General features: G+C 39.5%; 2 protein-coding genes across 2 annotated transcripts; one reads left to right on the top strand and one right to left on the bottom strand.

Moving 5' to 3' along the window:
* The first annotated feature begins 1520 nt into the window (after window positions 1-1520).
* On the top strand, window positions 1521-7351 carry LOC140375879 (nucleolar protein 9-like). The gene is made up of 12 exons (XM_072461921.1): window positions 1521-1546; window positions 1840-2076; window positions 2391-2627; window positions 2830-3018; window positions 3237-3344; window positions 4072-4213; window positions 4289-4481; window positions 4750-4890; window positions 4983-5102; window positions 5618-5836; window positions 6531-6636; window positions 6714-7351. The coding sequence occupies exons 2-12, from the start codon at window positions 1860-1862 to the stop codon at window positions 6866-6868; spliced, it is 1827 nt and encodes a 608-aa protein (XP_072318022.1). The 5' UTR covers window positions 1521-1546; window positions 1840-1859; the 3' UTR covers window positions 6869-7351.
* Window positions 7352-16554: 9203 nt separating this feature from the next.
* LOC140375881 (GTP-binding protein REM 2-like) lies at window positions 16555-16970 on the bottom strand. The gene has a single exon (XM_072461923.1). The coding sequence runs from the start codon at window positions 16919-16921 to the stop codon at window positions 16610-16612; it is 312 nt and encodes a 103-aa protein (XP_072318024.1). The 5' UTR covers window positions 16922-16970; the 3' UTR covers window positions 16555-16609.
* Window positions 16971-23357: the final 6387 nt, after the last annotated feature.

The following is a 23357-nucleotide window of genomic DNA, read 5'->3' as shown; positions in this document are numbered from 1 at the left end:
TTCATTTCTGAGTCTTTGCTGCGGTAGGTTATGATGTCTGCAATAAGAAAACATAATCCAAACACCAGATTGTCATCATTTGAGGGATATCATTTCAATTGGTTCTTTGGAACATGCATTCAATTCTTGGCTGACAGGACTATTTGTATTCTGAAAGCGCTGGGCATTTATTGTTGATCTTGCTGGCCTGACACCACCGTGATAAATGATACGGACCACATTTGCAGCTTGTGGTGAGCGCAGGACAGGAGCGGAAATGTAAAGGTGACTTGGGTTCAGCAAAGTACAGTGCATAAACTGTTGGGATTGTGTCCTGGATTTCCCTTTGTAGGTAGGAATGCAAACGGTCTTCTTGACGAAACATGGTGGACCTATGAGATATTGTGAAAACACAATAGTCACACACATTTACAGTCCATGGATTAGTTAAATTATAACTAAGTAGAAAGAATGTAACCTTACAAAACAAAACATTTTATATTTTATTTAATCATTACCATTTGGAGCATTGTTCTGTGCTGTGAGATGGGAGTGGAATATTTGTTTCTTTTAATGTACCTCAATATCATGATTCACACATGACCAGAACAGTGACATCAATGTGCGTGATGAAATGTGTCTGACTAGTGATTACACAGTGTTTCGATCAATAGTAGAGGGCGTCTGCAGCGGCTTGCAGAGCACCGGGGGGGGGGGGGGGGGGGGGGTGAGTCAGGATCTGCAGTTGCTCTGGAGATGAACACAAACAGACAAAGCCAAGAGTTTATCAGTGGCTCTCACATCCAAATCCCCCCTGGTTTAAACATGTTTATTCTAAAAGAGCTTTGTGTACATGAGAATGTTTTATGATGTTTTACAAATTTCCTGGATTTTTTTTGGGAGGTATTCTACATATTAGTTATACTTGGAAAGAGAGACAACATAAAAGTTTGGGATATTTCCTCAATTCACAGCAATGTATGAGTCACTGTAGATTGCCAAATACACAGGGAAAGTGCGTCTTTGGCTTTATGCAATATCACACAACTGTAACAGAATTACGTCACAAAGTTTAAAATCTTAAAATTTTGAAAATAACATCTTTAACTCATTGTGGCAATTTCCAGCCGATAATATAATACATCCATGTTTCCAGAGTTGAATGGTGCCCTCTAGTGGGGAACAGGCAAGCATACAAGCTGAAACAGTAAAATGATTTTTAAAAAATTATTCTCACAGCAAACCATAACATTACCACATTTACCACACACAAAAAATTCTGTAAATTAAAGTTTATTTGTATTTTTGTGGAAACAATCCAAACAAACACTCCTACCACTTTATCCATCAGAGCACGTGATCGACTTTATCGATATTATTACAAATGACGCCGCTAATAAACGTATTGTAAGCAGATGTGCATATTATACAACTAAAATGATGAGTGGTGCTGAACTTTTTGCAATCAATACTTAGAGTAAGATTTTATTGAGCTTTTGGTAGGTGACCAAAAAAAAAATCGTCCACGTCATCATTGTGCGTCCGCCCCATGGCTCCCCGTGCACATGTGAGTAAACAGAAAACATGTTTGTAATGTTGTTATAATTACAGTTTTCTCTATTTTGAAGGCTTTGTATTTAGACCAATTTGACAGCTATTCTTGGTGTTAACTTATTTCCCTAATGACACGTCAACCAGTGGAAATAGCCTATTTTACAGTCTGAAAACACCATCAATGTGTGGCAAATATTCCAATCTATGTCATTTATTTTAGTTTTTAATTTGAGTTTAGTGTTTTTAGTTTATTGATCATGTTGTTGGCTTCTAATGTGTCTAAATGTCTAAACACTGTGTGTTTAGTTCAACAGCACACTACAGTCATGGTAGAAATGGATAAAGAACAGAAGACGTGGAAGAAAAGTGAGAATAAGCGAAAGCACACCGGTGAAAACACAGATGGAGGACTGAAGAAGAGGAAAGATGAAGAAGATGAAGGCAGAGGAGGAGGCAAGAACCGCCTGGATCCAACCAGTGTGGGCTACTTTCGCAGGGTGGACGACAGATTGAAGGAGGGCTTTGAAGATGATGAGATGAAAGGTAAGACAGAGGAGTATCATGGTACTCTGCTACATATACTTAACCTATTTAATGCTATTTTACTTCTCAGAGCAATTTTCAGACCATGCTTTTACTACTACATACTCCTTCTTGAGTAATATAGGCTGTTCGACAGTATAACAGTTCTCTTGAATAAAAGTTTTGTTTATGCTAATCAATACTGAAACTAGATATATTCATTTATCGCATAACTAGGACAACAATTACCTTTAGCGAATAGTGTTGAAAGATCTGGATCTGTGTCAGAACTAGCATGAAATCACATGAATTCACATTTTGCTCCCTCTACACAGAAATGTTTGTGGAGAATGTGCTTTCTGAAGTCAAAGGAAAAGCTGCCCTCGTGGCCTTGGACCGCACTGCCAGCATCACTGTACAGCATCTGCTCCCTCTCTCTGGGCTGGATCAGGTGGCTGAGCTGCTGAAAGAAATGGCTGGAGAAACGGGATCAGACATTAAGAGTGTTGCCTGCAGCCAATGCGGTAGCCATGTGGTGGAAAGTGCAATCCGACAGATGTCTCGGTGGTCAGGTAAATTTATGTAACGTACCCAGTTTAGAAATACAAGCCACCTTGATGAATAATGTATGATGTAGTGGTATTGGTAAGTATTTTGTGGGTCTGTAATTGATATATTTGTTTTACCCAAAACGAGTGACTTGGTAATTAAAAAAGACAGACATTATATTGCCTTTTCTTTGTACATTATTATTTTCTATTACATTCTGTCCAGAGTCTACACAAATAGAGACAGAGGATGATAGCAGTGGGCCCCTGGAGACGCAGGTGTTGTGTCTCAGTCGTGTGGTTCGAGAGAACAGTGCCGAGTTTGTAAAACACGTTCACGGCACGCATGTCGTCCGCACTCTTCTCCACGTGATGGCAGGCTGCATTGGACCTCCTCGAACTACAGCTCAACCAGGTACCGGTATATTGTACTATAAATAATGCCACCTTAATTGTCCCTTGATTTACAAAAGGTTGGAATTGATTGGTATTGCTTTTTATTCTGTAGCATAACCTTCCCAGTTTTGCACCCTTAGTAATTTGACTAAATATTTAAAGCCAGTTGTCTGAAAAAATAATGAAAAGAAAGCAGAAAATGGTCACATGTAATGGTTGGTGTTTTGTCATTTTCAGCTACCAAAGATCGCCACGTCGTCCCTCAGCTAACAGATTTTGACATACCTACTTCTTTTTGGTATGAACTGAAGGAGCTCACAGAAAGTCTTATGGCCATTGTTAACTGTGAGTTTGCCTTTTTTTCTTATAATTATAATTAGCTTAGCAAATAGCCTAGCATTTAGTTTCTGGACAATGAGGTCCTATTTAGGGCTGCAATGATTAATCTTCATAACGGAGACTTTAATTGTATTTTGATAGCTGTAATCGTCATATGGACTATACAGACTCTAGAACACATGTCACAACAAAGACAGCGGCATTATCAAGTCAAAATGTCAAAAAGAAGAAACTATTTCCGTAATAGTACACTTTATATGTTTATATTGACTTATCTTAGTATCTAGAATGTGGAAGCTAATAAGTCTCATCAGATTTATGAATTTTAAATACTGGCAAAGTTCTAACTGAATGTTACATATAATACATTAAATATTAATATTCCAAATATGGTTATATATATATATATATTTTTTTTTTATCCAGAAAAAATTAAGAGGATAGTTTCAGCAATTTTAAAAATCAAATATGTTTTGTCTGAATAAAAAACATTCTCCATGAGATATTTGCTTTCATTTCAAATTCAAAAGCTGATGAAACTAATGATCTTCCATTCTAGAAGCTTCAGTCAAAATATTTCAATCAACTAATCGTTAAAATAATATTTGACTAGTCCAGTTCTAAAATAATTAGTAGTTGCAGCCATAGTACTATTTGGTTTTACGGTTTTGATACTGCTCTCCCATTAGTACTGGTTCTAATGTTCACTAACTCATTTACTCACATTTTACAGTGAGTGTGACAGACTCGGTTGCCAGTGCTGTTTTCCAGACAATGTTGACTGTTTGTCACCGAAAACGGCCCAAACTCTGTAAACAGCTCTTGAAACGCATCATGGAGTATCTGTCCAGTTGCAGCTCTGCCCCAGGAGTCAGGTCAGTGATGCCTCTGATTGCAGATGACACAGAAATGCCCCAGCAGTCTGTTAAACGTGTTTTCTTTGCTTTCAGTCCTCTCCTTGTTTTTCTAAAAGACCAAGCTGCCAGTCGCCTTGTTGAAAAAGTCATACAGCTATCCTCTAAAGCACTGCTGCGAGACATCTACAAAAGTCACCTCAGAGGACATCTTGTTGACCTCGCCCTCCATCGCATCGCCAACTTTACCATTCAGAGGCTTACAGCAGCTACGGCCAAGTACAAAATGGTGCGTCAGAGTTATGTGTTAGTACAATGGTTGACGGTATGTTGTTACTTCTGTTCCAACTAATTCAACTACATAATTTAATTTAATTGTAAAAGAAAGTATTTTGCTCATTTGCATTATGTAGTAATATAAATAAGTTGCAGCAGAAGTAACAAAAAATCTATAGAAGACGAGCAGTAGTTGCAATTCATATTTAAAAAAAAAATATTAAAAAGATCTAATCGTAATGGCAATTTTTTTTAATATCGATTGCCTGTATTTTTCCCAGTTCTTAAAGCTGTTTGATGAGCTGGTGGAGGGACTGGAGGCGATCCTGGCTTCTGGACACATGGGCGTGATTGTTCAGATGGCTGAGAGCTGTGCAGAAAGCGGCGAGAGGCAGGACGAACTGATGCGCTGTCTCCTGAGTGTAAACCGCCCAGCGCTTTATTAACTTGTTCCTTTTCACGACGACAACTAATTATGTCGTCTGTGCTTAAAGCTGCCACTTGTCATCCTCAGGCGTTCCACTGCGATGAGCCTGGCTCCCGACACACCAGCTGCCTCCCGCTCTTCCTCTCGCTCCTCACTTATGACGTGTACTACCACTCAGACACAGCAGAGGGCGGCATTGACACGCAGGTACACGCTAGGATTTATTCAGGTTTTGTCTTCAGGTCAAACTAATTATTCATATGTATTAGTTAGAACAGTTAGTAACAGTCTTCCTGAATCAACCATGAAACCCATGGATCTAAAAGGTGCAAGGTATTTATTGTATAGTAACACTGTAGTTTTAATGTCTCAAAAATGTTAGGGTAGAGATGGTACATTTATCGTGCGAAAATTATTAAAATGTCTTCCCCACATTCATTATTTTGATACAATATTTGCCTCTCCCTTGCCTAATATAATCATTTTACAAACCAAATGTTCTATTGGTGATAATCATAATCTACTGTTTGATCTTTCTCTATCATCAGTAGCCCTCCGTGCACATATCTTCACTATCAATTTTCTCTTCAGTTGTCCCAAGTTCTAAAATCTGTCCTTTTCAATTTTATCTCCAAAGTGTCTTACATGAGCCGTGCCTCTGATGTCTCCTTTACGGTTTTTATGGGGGAAAGAAACTGACACATTTTCTCGCTTTGTTCCAGGTCCCACTAAAAACCTCTGTGATCTGTTATCATGGATCTCGTCTGGTCCAGGCTCTGGCGAAATTCAAGGAGCGTTCTCTCCTCCTCAGTAGCCTGCGCATTCTGAGCCCTGATGACCTCTTGACCCTGGCCACTGGCTCCGTGAGCAGCCATGTCCTTCAGGCACTCATCACCACCTCCAGCGACAAAGGACGGGGCAAGATCCTCAAGAGACTCCAGGTAACAAAAAAAAGAATTTGAAGTTTCAAAACTCACTTCTCAGAGTCACGTCACAGATCGAGACAATGTCAGGGAGGACTTTCTAACCAGGATTCAATAAACTAATGTGAATGAAGCTAAATGATACTCCAGGTATGTTTTTGATGAAGGGACAATGTTAAAACATGGTTATAAGCACAAAAAAGGACATTTTGCTTAATATGTGTTCTACAAATGCTTCTGTTTGTCTCATTAAAGATGTCATTGCCTTTCCTGAAATGTGCCACCGTATGGCAATTATTTTCTATCTTCACAGAGACAAAGTAAAAGTTAATAAAAGTATTAATTTTTACTTTGACGACCCCCATTAGAAAAGTCACAGAGAACACCTAACTCATTTGACTGGTATGAATGATGAACAATGAGCTTCTGTATTTCTTAGTTCTTAAAATCCTTCTATTCTTTCAGTAAACTTGAACATATTCTCCTCTTGAATAGTCCTGACCTTTCACTGCTTGTAAAATTGTTCAAACATTTGGAATGAAAGCACCTTGAGTAATATTGTCCTTGAGGCCCTTTTGAGCTATTATTTTTCCCTGGACAAGTGACAGTGTTAAAGGTTTGTGTGATAAAGGCTTTGTGTGAATCTTACCTCGCCTGCAGCAGTTCTCCTTTCAGTTGAACTCAAGTCATATTTTTGCTCTTGTACTTTCAGGGTCAGTTTGTGCCAATGGCCTGCTCCAGGTCGGGCAGTCGGACTCTAGAGGCCATATGGAACAGCGCTTCTGTCACACACAGACAGAACATAGCAGAAGAACTTAGTGAGGCATATCTTTGTCTGTTTGACAAAATGGTTATCATGATTTCTAAAATGCTTTGTTCTTATCTGACTCTTCAGCTCCGAGTGAGAGCCAGCTGAGGTCTGATCAGTTTGCTCGACACGTTTGGGCAAAGTTGGCCCTCTCCCACTTCACCCACCGAAGAGCTCACTGGCAGGAAATACAGACTGGGGAGTCCAAGAAGCGCAAAATGTTCAGCGATATACTTGAATAAATACACTTGTGCAATTGTACAATGTTTATAATGGGTACATTACATTGATTCTGGCATTAGATAAAACTTTGATATCATGGCCCATGTTTTTATTTTCATTTTAACTCACTTAATACAAGTTCCATATAAACATATTATTTCTTGTATTTGTTTTGATTTAGTTGTGATTCTTATTGCTACAGTTTTGATTCCTGACATTCTGAATAACATGATGTATAATGTTTACAAGACACATGGTTAAGAATATAGACTAGTGCATAACTGTATTGTACAGTTAACTCTTGTTTATTTGATGTCTTTTCCTGTCATGCCAAATAGAATATATGATGCTTTTATCTCATTAAGTGTGCAAGATATCTGCCATTTGTTCTAGTCAAACTTTTTACACTAAATGTCTGCCTAAAATAGGCTTGTTTTCATAGAATCGCATCTCCCAGTGGAGCTTTGAGTGAAAATAAACAAATTAAAGCTGTGGGGAAACATGTTGGGAGTGTTTTCCGAGCATAGCTTGTGTAGCAGACCTGCTGGAGGCGCATCAGCTTAGTCACCAAGGAGAGCATTGATCATGAATCGATTAGAAGAGGACGACAGAAGCTGCTTGTCAGTGTAGCAGACACGACTGGTCTCCTGTCTGAGGGACAATAACAAGGCCGTACCCAGAGGAAAACTGGCACACTTTCAATTAATTTGCACTTTGAAACTATCTTAAAAAAAAAAAAAAAAACTTGATCTCAACAAGGCATATAACAATGGAATTTGGATAAGCATGGTCTCGAGTGCCATGCCTGGAGAAATGCATATGGCACATGTGTGTGGACAGCTATTTATCACATTGTGGGGACTGAAATCGATTACAGTTCAAGAGGGCCTGCCTCTAATGGGGACAAAAAAATCAGGTTCCTGTGACATTAACCCTGTGTTATTAGATCATAAAGATATTGGTTAGTACAGAGTAGGGTTTAAGTTTAGGCAAGTAGTAATAATGGTTAAAGTTACAATTGGTCTTACATGGAATTTTGTGGTTTCAAGCCTGGCATCTATTATAAAGACTGAAAAATCAGACTTCTCATCAAAAGAATGTTTGATCTAAGTTTTGATCCTCTTAAATGCCCGATTTTCTAGTGATAGGGCCTTTCAGAGCACATTGTGGGTGGACATTTTGAGTTGTCCAGGTTAACTGTTGCGTTACATTTCCAAACATTTAAAATTGGTTTGCTCTTTCACATATTAGAGGGATGCAAGGGTGACTCACTCACCTCAGTGGGATCTCTCAATCTGTCTTCACAACGCGCTTCAGTGACTCCAAAACCCAACCAGGGATATAGCAAACATAGTTAGTTCCAGGTATTTTCATCTTGGCATGCCAACCTAACTTTTTTTTGAATCATCGGACATCCAATTACAATGAAGTTTTCAATCAGATTTCTTTTGACATGAGTACAGCTTCAAAAGTGGTCAGTCCTCTCAAGTTTATAAAGTGTCTATATGGAATTTAAACGTTCATTGTCAGGGTGCGTTTCCTTGGATACCTCTAGCTCAAGAAATCGAGAAAAAACATCCTCTTGTGTGGGTCACAAGAGGATGTGGAATGGGTCATATTGCTCATATATTATACAAGTACAAATTCTAAACTTATTCGATTTATCTTTCTTTCTTTCTTTCTTTATTTCCATTTTTTATTTACTTCCTATAAGTGATCTGTTCTTTTCCTCTGTATCTACCTCTGTATCTACCTGCATTGCAACAATGAAATTTCCCAATGTGTGGACAATAAAGGATTATCTTATCTTATCTTATTTTGGGGACAGGCACATATTTTCTGGGATTTAAAGATGCATTGTGTAACTTTTCTGGTGGAACGATGTCATTGCTTTGATTAGAATGCTCTACATAAATCCAACAAAGAAGGTTTAAATCGTGTGCTGCCTTTGCCTGGTTTCCACTAAAGCATTTACCAAACATTTACTAATTACATATGCAACATTGCGAATGTGATTTCCAGGCAGGCTGCTCTCTGTTCCTTTGTTGTACAGTATGCTCTGGATTATAATAGCAGTGTTTACTCTGGAGACTAAACAGAGAAACAATGACCTTCAGGCTACAATAAAGCTTGCTGCTTGATAACGAATCACATGGAATCCCTGCTAATTTTGAGCACTTATTTCTCTCCCACTTGATATCAGGACACAGCAAGAGATTGACAAATCCAGTGACCTCCATCGTGCCCGAGGCTGAGCTGATACACCATTTTCAAATGTTCGACCAAGATAGCAGGCTTTGACTAATACAGCTGGAAAATCTGCATGTCTAAAGTTATCTGTGTTTGAAATTGTGGGGAAACTAAAGCACTTTGTTGTTGTTTTATTGCTGTGTGTCGTCGGTGACATCATTTTTTTCTATCGCTAAAAATATTTTGAAAAACATGCATTCTCACTGAGATCGGGGTTGCCTCTTCAGACATCTGACCTGTAATTTTCCCATATGGTGTGACCCGCTTGTTCCCAAGGAGATGTAAATGTAAAAAGTTGCATAGTTCACATAGTAGAGTTTGTGGTTGTATAAATGTGATACAATTTACCATGTCAAAATAATGATATAAATGATTGAACAATTTATAGAAGAAAATGGTTCCGGCACGCAGCAGAAACGACGACATCAGTTTCAGTTGTTGTGGGGTAAATGCTCAGGCTGACACCGGCTCATACCTGGTGGAAGTTTAAAAACATCTGCAAAAATCTGTTTTACAACTCTATCCTTTACCCAAGAACGCGTTCATTTAGCATGAGGTGAATTGCCTGTGTGTGCATATCTCATTTCATATTTTAGGCCAGTGGCTCCTGATGTTTTTAGTCTCAAGTACTCATAAACTTGAACTTAAATGTGTTTTTCCTTGTACCCCTGATTTTGGAACTGTGGCGTAGGGAGTCTTGTTTCTTTATGTATGTAACAATATTTTCTAATTTTTGCTGTTTTCTGATTTCTTTGATGTCCTTTGATCTCCCGAAGCATTAACTGACAAAAAGAGCCTCCTCCTGGAAAACAAAACCAACACAAACATAGGACATTGGTGGAGATGTGAAAAGACTTTAGGACTCCTCGTCTCCTTGACAACAGTCTCCCAGCAACCACGCCTCCTCAAAGCATCCTCTGTCCTCGTCTCTCTCTCTCTCCTCTGTGTCTCGGCCAGTTCCCCTTCTCTCCAGAGCCTTCCTGTGTCCCCGCTGCACTCACTGCAGATGCATTAGGACCAGGGCTACTTACAGCGAGCAGGTGGCACACTCTATCCACCACCAAAGTTACGTAGTGCATTTTAAGTAGGTTTGTGTGCTTCTGAGACAGATTCTGACAGATTTGTAGAATGAAAAACAATATATGTACTGTTGGATCAAATCCGATTGGCAAAGACAGACTTGTCATTGCTCAGATATTTACCAATTATTAATTTTTTTTTATTATAATATAATAAAAAAAAATTGATGAAGATACGTTATTTTTCACATACTTTCAGCTTTACTTAAGCTGGCCTTGAAAGTGGAGCAATAAGTCCTTCAGAAACGATGTACAAAGTCCAACAATAAAAGGCCATATTCTAAGCCAGTGCTCTTTGTTATATCCCTCAGCCTTGCACACACTTGTGTGTGTCTGGAGGCTGGTTTAGTTGTAATTGCTCTGATTCAAACCTTCTAGGGGTTGTTTGTTAATTTTATTGTATATTATTACGTATTATTACGTCATACATTACTACAACTAGTCGCTAAACATGAAGGACTTCTATACAAATTGTAGCATCAACAGCGCCTTCAACAGCATCCAGCCGCTGCTCCTGAGGGACACCAAACGGACCGCTGTGTCCTGCAGAAGTTCTCTGATGACTCCTCATCAACTCGGGGAAGACCAGGAGATAGTGGTGGCCTTCTGCAGACGCCACTCTACTGCCCCCTCACCAGTGAACATCCAGGGACGGGACATTGAGAGAGTGCACGAAATCGAGCGCGAAGCGCTCGCCCACTTCCAAACACTCACTAACGCACTCCTCCACTCACGCACGCCCCGTGCATACTAATTAGTAGTAGGAAAATGGAACATTACCGTTGTAAACGGGCGAAGCCCGTGCAAAAGTGCGCACTAAACGAGCACTTTACATTGAGATGACGACCGCGAAGCCCGATCAAGCTCATATTTGGGGAAATCATCTACACAAATGGGGCATCAAAAGTTATCAATATTTTGATTTTAAGTGCTACGGTCTCTGTGCCGTGGAGCTGCAAATATACTGTCACAAATGGGAAAAACGCCAAATCCTTGAAATGTTCACATTTACGCTTCACACTTTAACAAACTCCTCCTAGTGCGTTTGGCCCACCAATCTCAAAATCGGTGTACCTCCTCTAGACAAGTGGGGCATCTAAAGTTATTCAAATTTTATGGATAACATTTACGGTCTCTGTGCAGCTGAGCCGCAAACTTTTCACAGAATTTGGACTATTTGGCCTTCAGAGTGGCCTATAAACAAGAGTTTTTTCCAAATGACATGATATTTTGCACACAATTCTCATTTGCCATCCCCAAATTAAAAGTATGGGAGCCAAAGTCATATTTGGTAAAGCGTAGCCGTAGCGATGACAGAAACATCCCATGTCATCCCTATGGGGAAACCGCAAAATCTCTCAAATGACCACATTTTTACACTTCACACTTTAACAAACTCCTCCTAGGGCGATTACCCGATCAAGTTCATATTTGGGGAGAATCATCTACACAAGCGGGGCATCAAAAGTTATGCATATTTTGATTTTAAGTACTAGGGTCTCTGTGCGGTAGAGCCGCAAATATATGTCACAAATGGGAAAAACGCCAAATCCTTGAAATGTTCACATTTATGCTTCACACTTTAACAAACTCCTCTGTGGGCAATAGCTCCATCAAGCTCATATTTGGGGAAAATAATCTACACAAGCGGAGCATCAAAAGTTATCCATATTTTTATTCCAAGTGTCACGGTCTCTGTGCGCTGGAGCTGCACATTTGACCAACATTTGTGTTCATTTGCACTGGTTAAGCACAGCATTGTACATGTCCAATGTGTCGCTGTCTTAGTTCTTAGACAATTGCGTTAGCGCAAACTCTGTAAAATGCAGAGAGCAGAGTCGGAAGGCCGGCGGCCCGCGAGGGCCGTTGGATGCCGCTTGCGGCTTTAATTCTTTCTTCTTCTTCTTCTTCTTCTCGGGACCAACCCCCCTATTTTTCACCCAGTGAACATTGACGAAAAGTCACAAAAATGTTCACACCTCTAAAAATCCTGCCTCTCTACATTCTGGCTATTTCCCTTTTCTAAAATAAAAAAAATTGGCGCGTCAGCGCCCCCAAATGTACCAAAAATGCATTGAGAGATGGGAAATGACCCAAAAAAAATCTGATCGTAGAATCAGGAAATTTGGCGCCGAGGTAGATGGTGACAAGAGAAGTAAAAAATATTATTACGGCAACACCGTCCGCCCAACCAAATGTCGGCCATATTGCTTAAAAAATGGCTAAACATGACTTCGGAGTTTTTCCAAACGTCGTACTTTTACGAACTCCTCCCAGGGCGTTGGCCCTAAAAAGCTGAAATTTGGTGAAAATGCTACTGAGGAGTGGGACATCAAAAGTTATCCAAATGACATTGATACCTCTCACGGTCTCTGTGCGGCGAAGCCGCAAACTGTAGCTAGAATTTCAGAAATCTCCCATATTTAAAATTTCTGCCGTTTGCGCAGATAAAGTCTGAATTGCGTCAAATTAGAATCAGTTGTTAAACTCTTTGCCCTAAACCTACTTGAAGTGAAATAAATTCATTTGGCGCCACAGCACCCCCTACAGATTTTATATGGAGGTTAAATGTTTAGTTTTGCGAAATTATATGAAATTTGACACACAACTCAATTTTGGCATCCCCATCAAAAAAGTCAATGAGACCCATGTCATAATTGTTATGGCGTTGCCGTAACGATGACCGAAACCTTTCATGTTATTCCAATGGGGAATTCGCCAGAACATGTTTACACTTTAGACTTTCACAAACTCCTCCCAGGGCGTTAGACATATTAACCTGAAATTTGGTGAGACTCATCTTCAGGACCATCAAAAGTTATCCACATTTTCATTCAAAGAGTCACGGTGTCTGTGCGGCAAAGCCGCACATTTTGCCAAGAATTCAAAATAAAATAGCTTTTTGATGGTAAAACAAAGGGGAGAAGATGTGACAGCGTCACAGATTCAGCAGTAGGCGTAATAAAAGGACAATTGGGGCGCGTTAGCGCCCCCTCCTCTTGCGGCGTGGCGGCGGTGTGGCGGCGGTGTGGCGAGGGCCGATCATTGCCGCTTGCGGCTATATTTTGTTTTTATCTTTATTATTTTTCTCCTCCATCCCTTGTTGGGAAATGGGAGGTTTTGTCTATAGGAGTTTTTGTTTATTGGAGATCTTCTATTGAGAGTGTTTTTCAAACTTCCTATAAGTGATCTGTTCTTTTCCTCTGTATCTACCTGCGTTGCAACAATGCAATTTCCCCATGTGGGACAATAAAGGATTATCTTATCTTATCTTATCTTACTATGCTGGACCATGAGTCCCACCCCCTGCAGGACACTTTGTCCGCTCTGGAGAGCAGCTTCAGTGACAGACTGATCCATCCTCGTTGTGTGAAGGAAAGGTTTCGCAGGTCTTTCCTTCCTGCTGCTGTCAGACTCTACAACAAACACTGTTAGTACTGAACATGTGTCATTCAGCTTCATAATCATGTGTAATACTGTCACAATCATGTGCAATACTGTGACATAATGTCAATCATCCCTGTCGCAATATTTTCTGTCCATATAACAGCTGTAAATAAGAGTGTTATTATTATTAAGAATTCATAAGAATTTTTTTTCTTAGTTGTCTGTTTTTATTATAACACTTCTGTGCCTAATTTGTGTTGGAACACTAGAATTTCCCCATTGTGGGACAAATAAAGGTTGTTTTATCATTGTATTGTGATAAATGAGACAATTCCCATCTATTCCTTGCTTTAACTTCAGATACGTTTTTCTGTTGCCAGAACACTGCAGATTGGGAACATCCTCAGAGAATAGATGCCCGCATCCTGTTATCTAATCCTCGCATTTTGGGCCTAGACAAATTTACCAAAGTGCACACCCTCACATCAGTACTGAGGAAAAATGTTGCTGTAATGTATAATTATGTTATGCTATTGCTAAGTGCGGTTACCATAAAGCAATTTCATTTAATTTTACTCAAATTGTTGAGCTGTATATAGAATACTATTGTTTGTTTAATGGTGCCCTAGGAGCACTTTAACTGTATAAGGCTATTGCTTGGACATAATTTAAAATGACTGCGATGCAACCATAACTATGAAGAACAAAGTCTAAAGCTGCCAGTGGAACTTCCCCAAGCCACACAGAGGGCTGCGCTATCAGCCCAGCAGAGTAAATACAAATACTCAATAGGAACTACAAATAGGATTTGTAAAGACAATAAAACGCGTTAATTGGCTTTCAAAGGCAGAAAGCTTTTTTTTTTTTTTTTGTCTTGTTTTAGTCGATCTGTTGCTTGTTTTGGGCTGTTTTTCAAAGGCTTGGTCGCTGGTTGTTCTCTGAAACCCAGGCAAAACTGCCGACCTTCACAGCAAAAGCCTGTGGTTCAGGAACCAAGCCTCCCTGCTTCTCACCGTTTCACCCTTTTATCAAAGAAAACCAGAGAACAAAGACCTCTGCCGCTCAATTTCGGACCTACTATTTTGTTCCTAAAGAGGCTAAAGCTTCGTAAGTTACTGTTTTTCCACAATTAAACCTGTAATTTCATATGTCACCCTGTAATTTAAATCAGCCTCAGGAAAAACACTACAACAGTAACCAGTGGATGGCATGCCACTTATTTTCCTCTGGAGATTTTATTGCTTTGTCTATGTTCCAAAGTACAGCATTAAACTTATGTCAATTGAGGCAAGTTACAGGTCTGAAAAAAATGCTTGTTTGCTATAAAATCACGTTTAATGCCATGCAATGGAACATCGCCGGGAAAACAATACTAATGTGGGACAATAAAGGAATATCTTATCTTATCTTATCTTATCTAACAAGAACCACTTTGACCTAAATCAAACTAAACACTGTTTTGCATTATCTAAGAAAAATACTGAATTACATTTTTAATAAACAGAACCTTGTTCCTTTGTAAAGTGAGACTGGGAAAGTTGATATTGAGCAGATTCTTTTTCTGACCTGATATTTCCTCACAACCAAATTGTGTCGACGCAGCATGTTTTTACTGCAGGGCCCTAAATGGAGCAAGAGTCTTGGGAGCCTTGAGTCATCTGACGACCCGCCACTCGAGCCTTCGGCGACGATCAGCCGCACTCCCCACATTTTCCCAATTTATATTTCTATAATAAAACAAGACACTTATTCAGAATGTTGAACAAAAGTAATTTATTCTCTGTGGATAGACAAGAGTGCTCAGTCGACAGTGACAAATTCATGAAAATGTTCGGAGACACTGCCACGCTTGAAGATGTGTTTCCAGTCACTAATGTGCATTCACCTGTGCGTCCAGCCCCCACAGACACACAAGCGCCCATCCAGTCCCAAAAAATAAACAGGTAGATAAGGTTTTTTAGCATTTCCTTGTGAGATCTGGAAAAATCCTGTGCTCAGAAAAAAAGAATTGAATGTCTTTGTCGCCATGCGGGCGTTATCCGTGCTCCTCCACCTCCAGTAAAGGGTTCCTTATGGCCAGCAAAGATATGGCTTGGCGCGTAATTGGTAAAAAATATGAATTGTTGGTGGTGATAAGTGGAAAATGTGTGGTTGAGAAATGCACAAAGAGGAGGGCATCATTGTTTATAAAGGGATTTGCCTGTAACATGGCATTGCTAGAGCGACACTAGCTAGATTGTGCATTAGCTTTACTGGCCACTGAGGTGCAGTTAGTCCAGTATTAATTGTAAAAACTACATGGTCATCTTCTACTTGGCATGCTATAAAACAGATCTACGGCAGGTATATGTTCTTTATTCTCTAAGTAATCAGTGCGTGCTACTAGAGTGTTTAATTTGTGCCCACCAGCCCCTGTTCAATCCCGTCAAGTATGTAATTACCGATTCAAACCGAGAAGAAGAATCAGCTCCTATTGTTTACCGCTTATTGCCCAAACCGTGGCCTACTTTTTTCATCAAAGTGGTTAAAGGATGCCAATGTTGTGACTGCTTTATCTCTCATTTTTTAAATGCTATTTTACTTAATACAAAACTACGTGAATATTTCCCCTCTATGTATGCACCATAAACTGTACAGAAAAGATGGAGGTTGTACTTTGCAATTCAGCAGTGCAACATGTTATGTAAATTTTACGTAACACATAATATTGTCAGTTGATTTATCAGTAAATTGTTGACGATGCATACCATTATGATCACCAATGTGAAATCTTATACTGCTATAAACTGCAGTGCATCTGACATTATTCTATCAGAACAGAAGGACTGCAGCCACTTATTAGACAAAAGTACCAAAAAAGACCAAATATTGTAAACCCCACTCGATAATAATCATCATATAATGTCATGACAACGAGTGGTCATGATGTTAACGATCGGTAGATGTACTACGTGACTTTTACCTAATAGTTCAAGCCTATTTTCTTCTTCAGTTCATGTTGCGGTATCGTAATAAGTCTCTTGTTACTTCTTCTTGTGCGTTTCGTCACAGTGAGCTGAGGTCGTGGCAGGAGCGCGACTTCTGTCTGAAGATCTTGCTGCCGCGGTGACGGCTCATCTCCCTGTAGCGCCCCCTGTCTCTGTCCCGCTCTCTGCAGTACGACCTGGGGACCAGTCCGGCCAGGAAGCGCTTGGCCCGGCTGGTGAGGCTCTCCCTGCGCCCGGACCCGGGATCTCCGTCTGTCCAGCCCGGTCCTACGCAGTCCCCCCGGGCGGTCCGAACAGCGGCCTCCAGCAGCTCGGTGGTGCCGTGCTCCAGAGAGGCCGACAGCTCCAGGTAAAGGCAGTCGAACATCATGGCACTGGACTGGGCCTCTGCCACGAGAAAGACAAGGCTTCGGTTACACTTCAAACGAGTCAATCATGGGAGTTTAGTTATGGCTGGGCAATACAACATTCACAATATTCTCAACTTGATTTTGTTGTTGTTATTTCCTGAACATAAAAAAAAAAATCATGGCCATTTAACATAAGAAACTGACAAATTCCAAACTCTAAACCACATGCATTTACTGAGCGATAGCGCTGTATTAAAAAGACAAGTCAAGTATAATTGACCATTAGAAATTACTTCATTATTTTGTCTTACAAAGCGATTATGTGCAGCAATTTGTAAACTTTCCTATTAAAAAAAGCTATACAAATAATGTTGGATTTGAATGGACTGAACTTCAATCTTGATAAGAGTTTGATTGCACAGCCCTAAACTGAGCTAAGCCAAAGCAATTAAAATATGGACAGTAAAGAAGCACCTTTATAAAATAAAGAAAATGAATATGCAGCTCAAAAATAGTAATAATAGCTGCAACAAATAATCATTTCTGACTAAAAGCTGGATGGAGAAGCGTTTCATTCGAAAAAAACAAAAACAGCGGAGGTCCGGAGCTACTGGGTACAAAGGGTACTGTTCATATCCAAAAGATAAATATCAGGCACTCACTTGAAAACAAATATAAAAAGCCTTTATTTCACGTGGGACAGATACATTAAAAAACAAGATAAAATGTGAGTGCCTGATATTTAGCTTTTGGATATAAAGTGCATTGATTAAAAAGAAAATAGGAATAATGCATACGTCTTTGTTAAAAAGGTCTTCTGGTATGAGTTTTAGAGTCAGTACTCCAGATAAAGATTCTTTTTATAGCTGACTAGACAAGATGATTCAGATTAATTGTTGCAGCCAGTTTAATCAAAGTCTGTTAGCCAACTTGTGATTCATATATCTGTGTAATTAATCACATTTTAATCAACATCAAGATTCAGTCATACTAATTGTCAATAATCAGCTTTGCTCTATTTAATCAAGCCCACACCCGATCCTCAGTCAGTAAAAGCATGTGGTGAGCAGAGTTTAGATATTTGTCTATTAGATATTTGTCTATTTCTTGTATAAAATGTCAATAATTGAAAGCCTGTAATCGTTTAAATTCAGGAAATCTCAATATTAATTCATTCTTTCCAATAACACAAATAAATTGGAATCAAAAACAGAGATCGATGAATATGAGGAAAATCATTATTATTATATATTTTTTTCACATAGCCCCTAGTACCTATCTTAGTTACTAAAAAAACTTAAACAAACGTAACATATCCAATACAACCACTACAATGTTTCAAATAAAATAAGTAACTGCAAACAAATCAGTAGGTGAATTACTCATAATAAAGACAATTTTGTAATGACACTTATTATCTGAAGACGACTGGATGGTCCACAAATCCGAATCAATCAAACAATTGCGACGGATGAAAGAAGCGCCCGTCCGTCCCCTGCTGTTGTCTCGTGGTAATGGCTTCTATCTGACTGCGGTGGACACAGACAGGTGACTAAACGTGTTGTTGACAGAGTGACAGTCTCTGATCACACACGCCCCGACGATAAGAGGAGCAGACACATAAAGCCTCATTGTCATGTCAAATCGACTTTTTATTCTTGTGCCTTTGCTTTAGAATTGCTCCTGCTGTATGGAACTAAACAGCAGGAATCAAACGGAAAATGTCCAATTTGCATTCAAAAGAGCGGCACAAAAACGTTCACGTTTCGGAGGAAATTACTGCAAAATGAGGTCAAAGCGGGAATGTTTTTTACACCGATGAATTCAGTGTATGACAGGGGGAATTATTGTAGTATCCAAAATAATAAGTGCTTAGAGAAATGCCACAAAACCACAACATCCACGCTTATAGTAAGTCCCTCTGACGTATACAAAAGCTTTATACGTTACATTCTAATTCAACCACATCAGGAAACAAGCAGTGCAGCTGTCTGGGATGTGTCAGGGAGGGCATCTGGGTGATAAAATGATGTTTTATGCAAAATGATAAATCTAATCAGGGTCATTTTTGGATGATATCCTGTGATTTTGGCCAATAGTCCTAAATCTTCATGTGCATAACCTCTAATGTAATTTTGAGATTTATACAATAAATATTTGGGTTTTTCACAAATACAATAGACAGCTTATGAAACTAATAGAAATAACTTTTTTCTTTTTCTGCATTTGACCATGACTAATTGCATCATCTTGTTGCAACGCTTGTGAGCAGGCAATTAGTACTGCAACTGCTTGTCTTGAAGGGTTTAGACAAGAACATGGCGGTATTATGTAAACGGCAATCTTCAGCGCATCTTGTTTCAAGCCAAATGGGAAATATATTAAAAGTTGGAAAGCTATTTTTATCTGTGCAGGTGTCCTTTGCTCCACTAAAGGGGAAAATGTGCGCAATCAGTAAGAAATAGGAATTAATTCACACAAAAAATATACAAAAGCGCAATGTTTTGACGCTTGTAGCAATTGAAAATAATCTAAATCTGTCAAGTGCAAACACCTCCCTCCACCTGTGTCCCTGCCTGGTTTAGATTTGATCTGGGCCATGATACAGTCTCCGCTGCTGTGCCTCTTAATACAATATTGGACGAAGTTCGACCGAGAGGAGAAAAAGACCGGTCCCAAAGCAGATCAACCGAGTTTACTTTAATACCTCTGACAGAGTGAATTGAATTCTAAAAAAAGTGCTTGGGGACACGTGACTCGATAAAAAGGACACGGGGAGAGAGCAAGAGTAACACGATATTTCAATTCAATTGACATTCCCTTGCAAATGGATGAGGAAGTTGGATGTGAAAAGATTACAACATCACATGATGATAATTAATAACTCAATAATAACTTAAAGCTGTGGCATTGTTACATTCACCACTCGCCTCACATCAAGAACATTGTCAAACTGACTGCATGTTCATCCCAGAGTGCAAACTAACTAACTAACTTTGCTTTTATTACTGACTCGTCTTTTCTTGTAATGTCACACTTATATAGACAGTACAATACAGCACCACGGTGAGTAAAGAGTCATGTGAAACTATAGGATAAATGAGACGAGGAAAAAGCTGACTAAGCAAACCGGGGTCAGTTTATTTTAATCACAGCCCAAAGAGGCCACTACAGTTGTATTGAGCCCATGATAAATGTGTTCACACTGTCAGCAGCACTGCCATCACTTGGCGTGCTGCGTGTATATTAGCCTGTACACTGGGGTAAAGGTGAGAGACAGCGGTATAAAAGTGTCACGGTGCATGTTGGGAAGGAAATCGACTTTACGGCTGTAGGGGGATGTTAACGATCGGGACGGGCCAGTCAGGGTCCTCTGTCAGGCTCACATATCAAGAAGAATACTTCCCATCCATCTGAAGAGAACATAAGAACATCCTTGTCAGACGCCCTGGGAAGACTGCATTTCCATACTGCTGACCGCAACCAATGCTTCCAAGTTTATCCAGGGAGAGAAACTGCTGAGTAGCGATGTCTTTGGTGGCTTTTTCCCCGCCTCCTCCTGCTCCTCTCACGTCATCAGATACAAACAGGATACGAGAGGAGAGGGCAGTAGTCTAGGCACCCGTGAAAGTAAATTATACACTTGCTGCTTCGGTTTAGCGGGAAACAATGCAAACTAGAGCGGACTCCAAACTGTGGGTTTTACTTCACCACAGCACGAAACGTCTTTGGATAGAAGTTATGCTCACTGTCGTTGCTATGACAAATTAGCCAAGCGTTTAACCCAAATTCAAGAAATATTCTGTCCTACATAACCCACTTTTGAATACATTCTTTAGTTGAGAAAGTGGGACACAGTTTCAACTCAAAAAGAGACATTTTCCAAGTGCTTCAAACAAATATATTTTATACATTTGCCCTGGGAAGAACATCAGTAGTTTATAATGTGTTTTAAATTGTACCAAATACACATTGTTCTCAATTTGATATGATTCTAAGTCTGTCCTTGTAATGCAAACAATGATAATATTTTTTCAGTCTTATAAAATAAGGCTTTTTAAGAAGAACATTTTCATTATTCATTCGACATCATTCATTATTCACTCAAACTCAGTAACCACCAGCCCTGAATCTCAGAAACAGGCCAATATGTGCCATTGACAGCTCTGACCACCAATCACTGCCCTCACCTGCCAAGACGGGTTTGGACAAGTGTCTTGTCCAAGAACAAAAGAACAGTGTGCAATGTTAAAGCTTAGATTGAACTGCCAAAAACCTAACCTTTCACCATTTACTCTGCCTTACACCTTCCTATTTGATAATTAAAAGGGGGGGAATCCAAGTTAATAATCATCTACAAGTTAATAATGAATTACCTGTTTACATGAACATACTTTCTGTAAACAATGCACCTTCATACCAAATTTTGATACATCCTGACCTATCTGTTTGACAGCCAAAAAAGGATCTTTATCACCTTGCCAGCAAGATAAATTGGTTATTTCTGATTAGTAACACAGCCAAAACCTTTTGAATTTCCCTCTGTGAAAACTCACTCTTTCAAGGACAACTACACACAGTCACACAAACCATTCATTTGGCCCGTCTTTGTCACTTGACTCTTATCTCCCCTCACTCACCCGCCTCGCCAACACTGACAGGAGAGGATGGAGCGATAGGGCAGGCTGTGTTTCTGCCCGTGTGAAGACGTACACTGGCCATACCTACTATTGTACCCCTATGGCGACCACAAACATACATTATGGTTGTCAGAGCAGCCTGTTAGACCTGTAAGAGCCAGATAATCCAAGCCACACAATGCGCCAGAGCACCTTGAGTGGATGAGATAGAGTATTAGCGCTACGGTTCAGCAGCTCTATCAAAAGCTGTGTCTCGACTAGCAATGTGTGTGTAATGGAAGAAGCCAGTAAACAGGTTTGAATATAGTGGGTAGAGGCTGCCAAAGTCGGATGCCAAACCTTTTAGTCAATCGCCTTTTATTCTATCTCTTAAACATTCATGCGCTGCCCTGCTTAGCCTTCATAAACTCCCCTCATAAAGTCCAGTTATGTTATCGCCGACCTGACCCGTGGGGATTTTTGGCTATGCATAAATTCAGAATGGAGCAGATTTTCTTTTTCGCTCATACAATATTTGGCCAGCTTTGTGAAGGCATTGAAAAGGTACAAAGACTGGAGAGCTAAACGCTGAGCAGAATGGCAAATCAGCATTTTAATCCAAACTGACTGTTACTGAGGGGCTTTGGGTTTGAGGGCTTGAATGCATAAATAGATGTTTGGATAAAGAGATTAGGTGAAGACTTTACATGTTAAGACAGTATTGAAGAAAAAAGGTTCAGTTGTAGTCATCTGGTCTTAGTTTAGAAAAAAACGGACGTTTCGACTCTCATCCAAGAGTCATTGTTAATAAGCAAATTTAGGCCGGAAACTCAGATATTTACTCTATTCTGTGGTAAGTCCAGCCCATCGGGCGGGCCCTCCTGCAGTAGAAAAAAATGTTTGTTTCAACAGAAACTTACACCTCTTTGTTTTCTAACAGGCTAGCCTTTTGTTTACTATCAGCCCTTTAATGGGCTATTAGTCTCCCCTTTGTTTTTGTGTGTCCCTGGCTCACTCACCCTGAGGACCTGATTAGCATCCGAATGTCCTGGACCTCTACCTCGCCATTTTTTTCTAAACTGAGTCCAGATGACTACAACTGAACCTTTTTCTACAATGGAACACTCCTGGACGAATGAGGGACGACACCGACACGTTAAGACAGGGAATAAAGCATAAGACACAATAATGGAGAGAAACTGTAGTGTCTTTGTCATAATTAGCATTGTCACCATACTAGCATTTTTATACAAAGAAATAGACTTGGATCTTGATGTCTATTTTGATACTGCATTCTGATATAATACTTTTACTTAAAGTACTACTAATTTTACTAATACTTTTTTTTTTTTTACCCATACACGAAATAATAGTGCTTTCTTTGTGTTACCATGTGGTCTTATACTAGTTCTGCTCAAGCTCATGATCTTTTTAAACTAAAAGGAAAGGACACAATTTTATCTTGTTAATGTGATTTTTTTTTTTACTATCATACTTCAAAATGATTATCTATGTTTGATAATATTTAGTATCGATATTGATTAAGGGAGCCAAATGCATCAAAGATTAAATACTAATCATAAAAAACATGTACTGAAAAATATTATTAAAACCTAAAGCGTATACTTATTCCTATTGATGATGTTGTGAAACAAACAATCTTAAAATCCATCAAATGACCTGAGAGTTGGATTGTGATCGACAAAAATGTGCCATTTAAAACACTTACAGATATCCCACATTATCAATGATGAATCAACACCACACATTTACAAAATGAGGCACGTTGCCTCAACAAAACAAAAAAAAAGATCGAGACACTAAGCCAAGAGATTAT

Source organism: Eucyclogobius newberryi, unplaced genomic scaffold (assembly GCF_026437365.1).
Source record: "Eucyclogobius newberryi isolate DKJ021-1_F unplaced genomic scaffold, fEucNew1.0.hap1 SCAF_340, whole genome shotgun sequence".
Classification (NCBI taxonomy): domain Eukaryota; kingdom Metazoa; phylum Chordata; class Actinopteri; order Gobiiformes; family Gobiidae; genus Eucyclogobius; species Eucyclogobius newberryi.
This window is presented reverse-complemented; position numbering and strand designations above follow the sequence as displayed.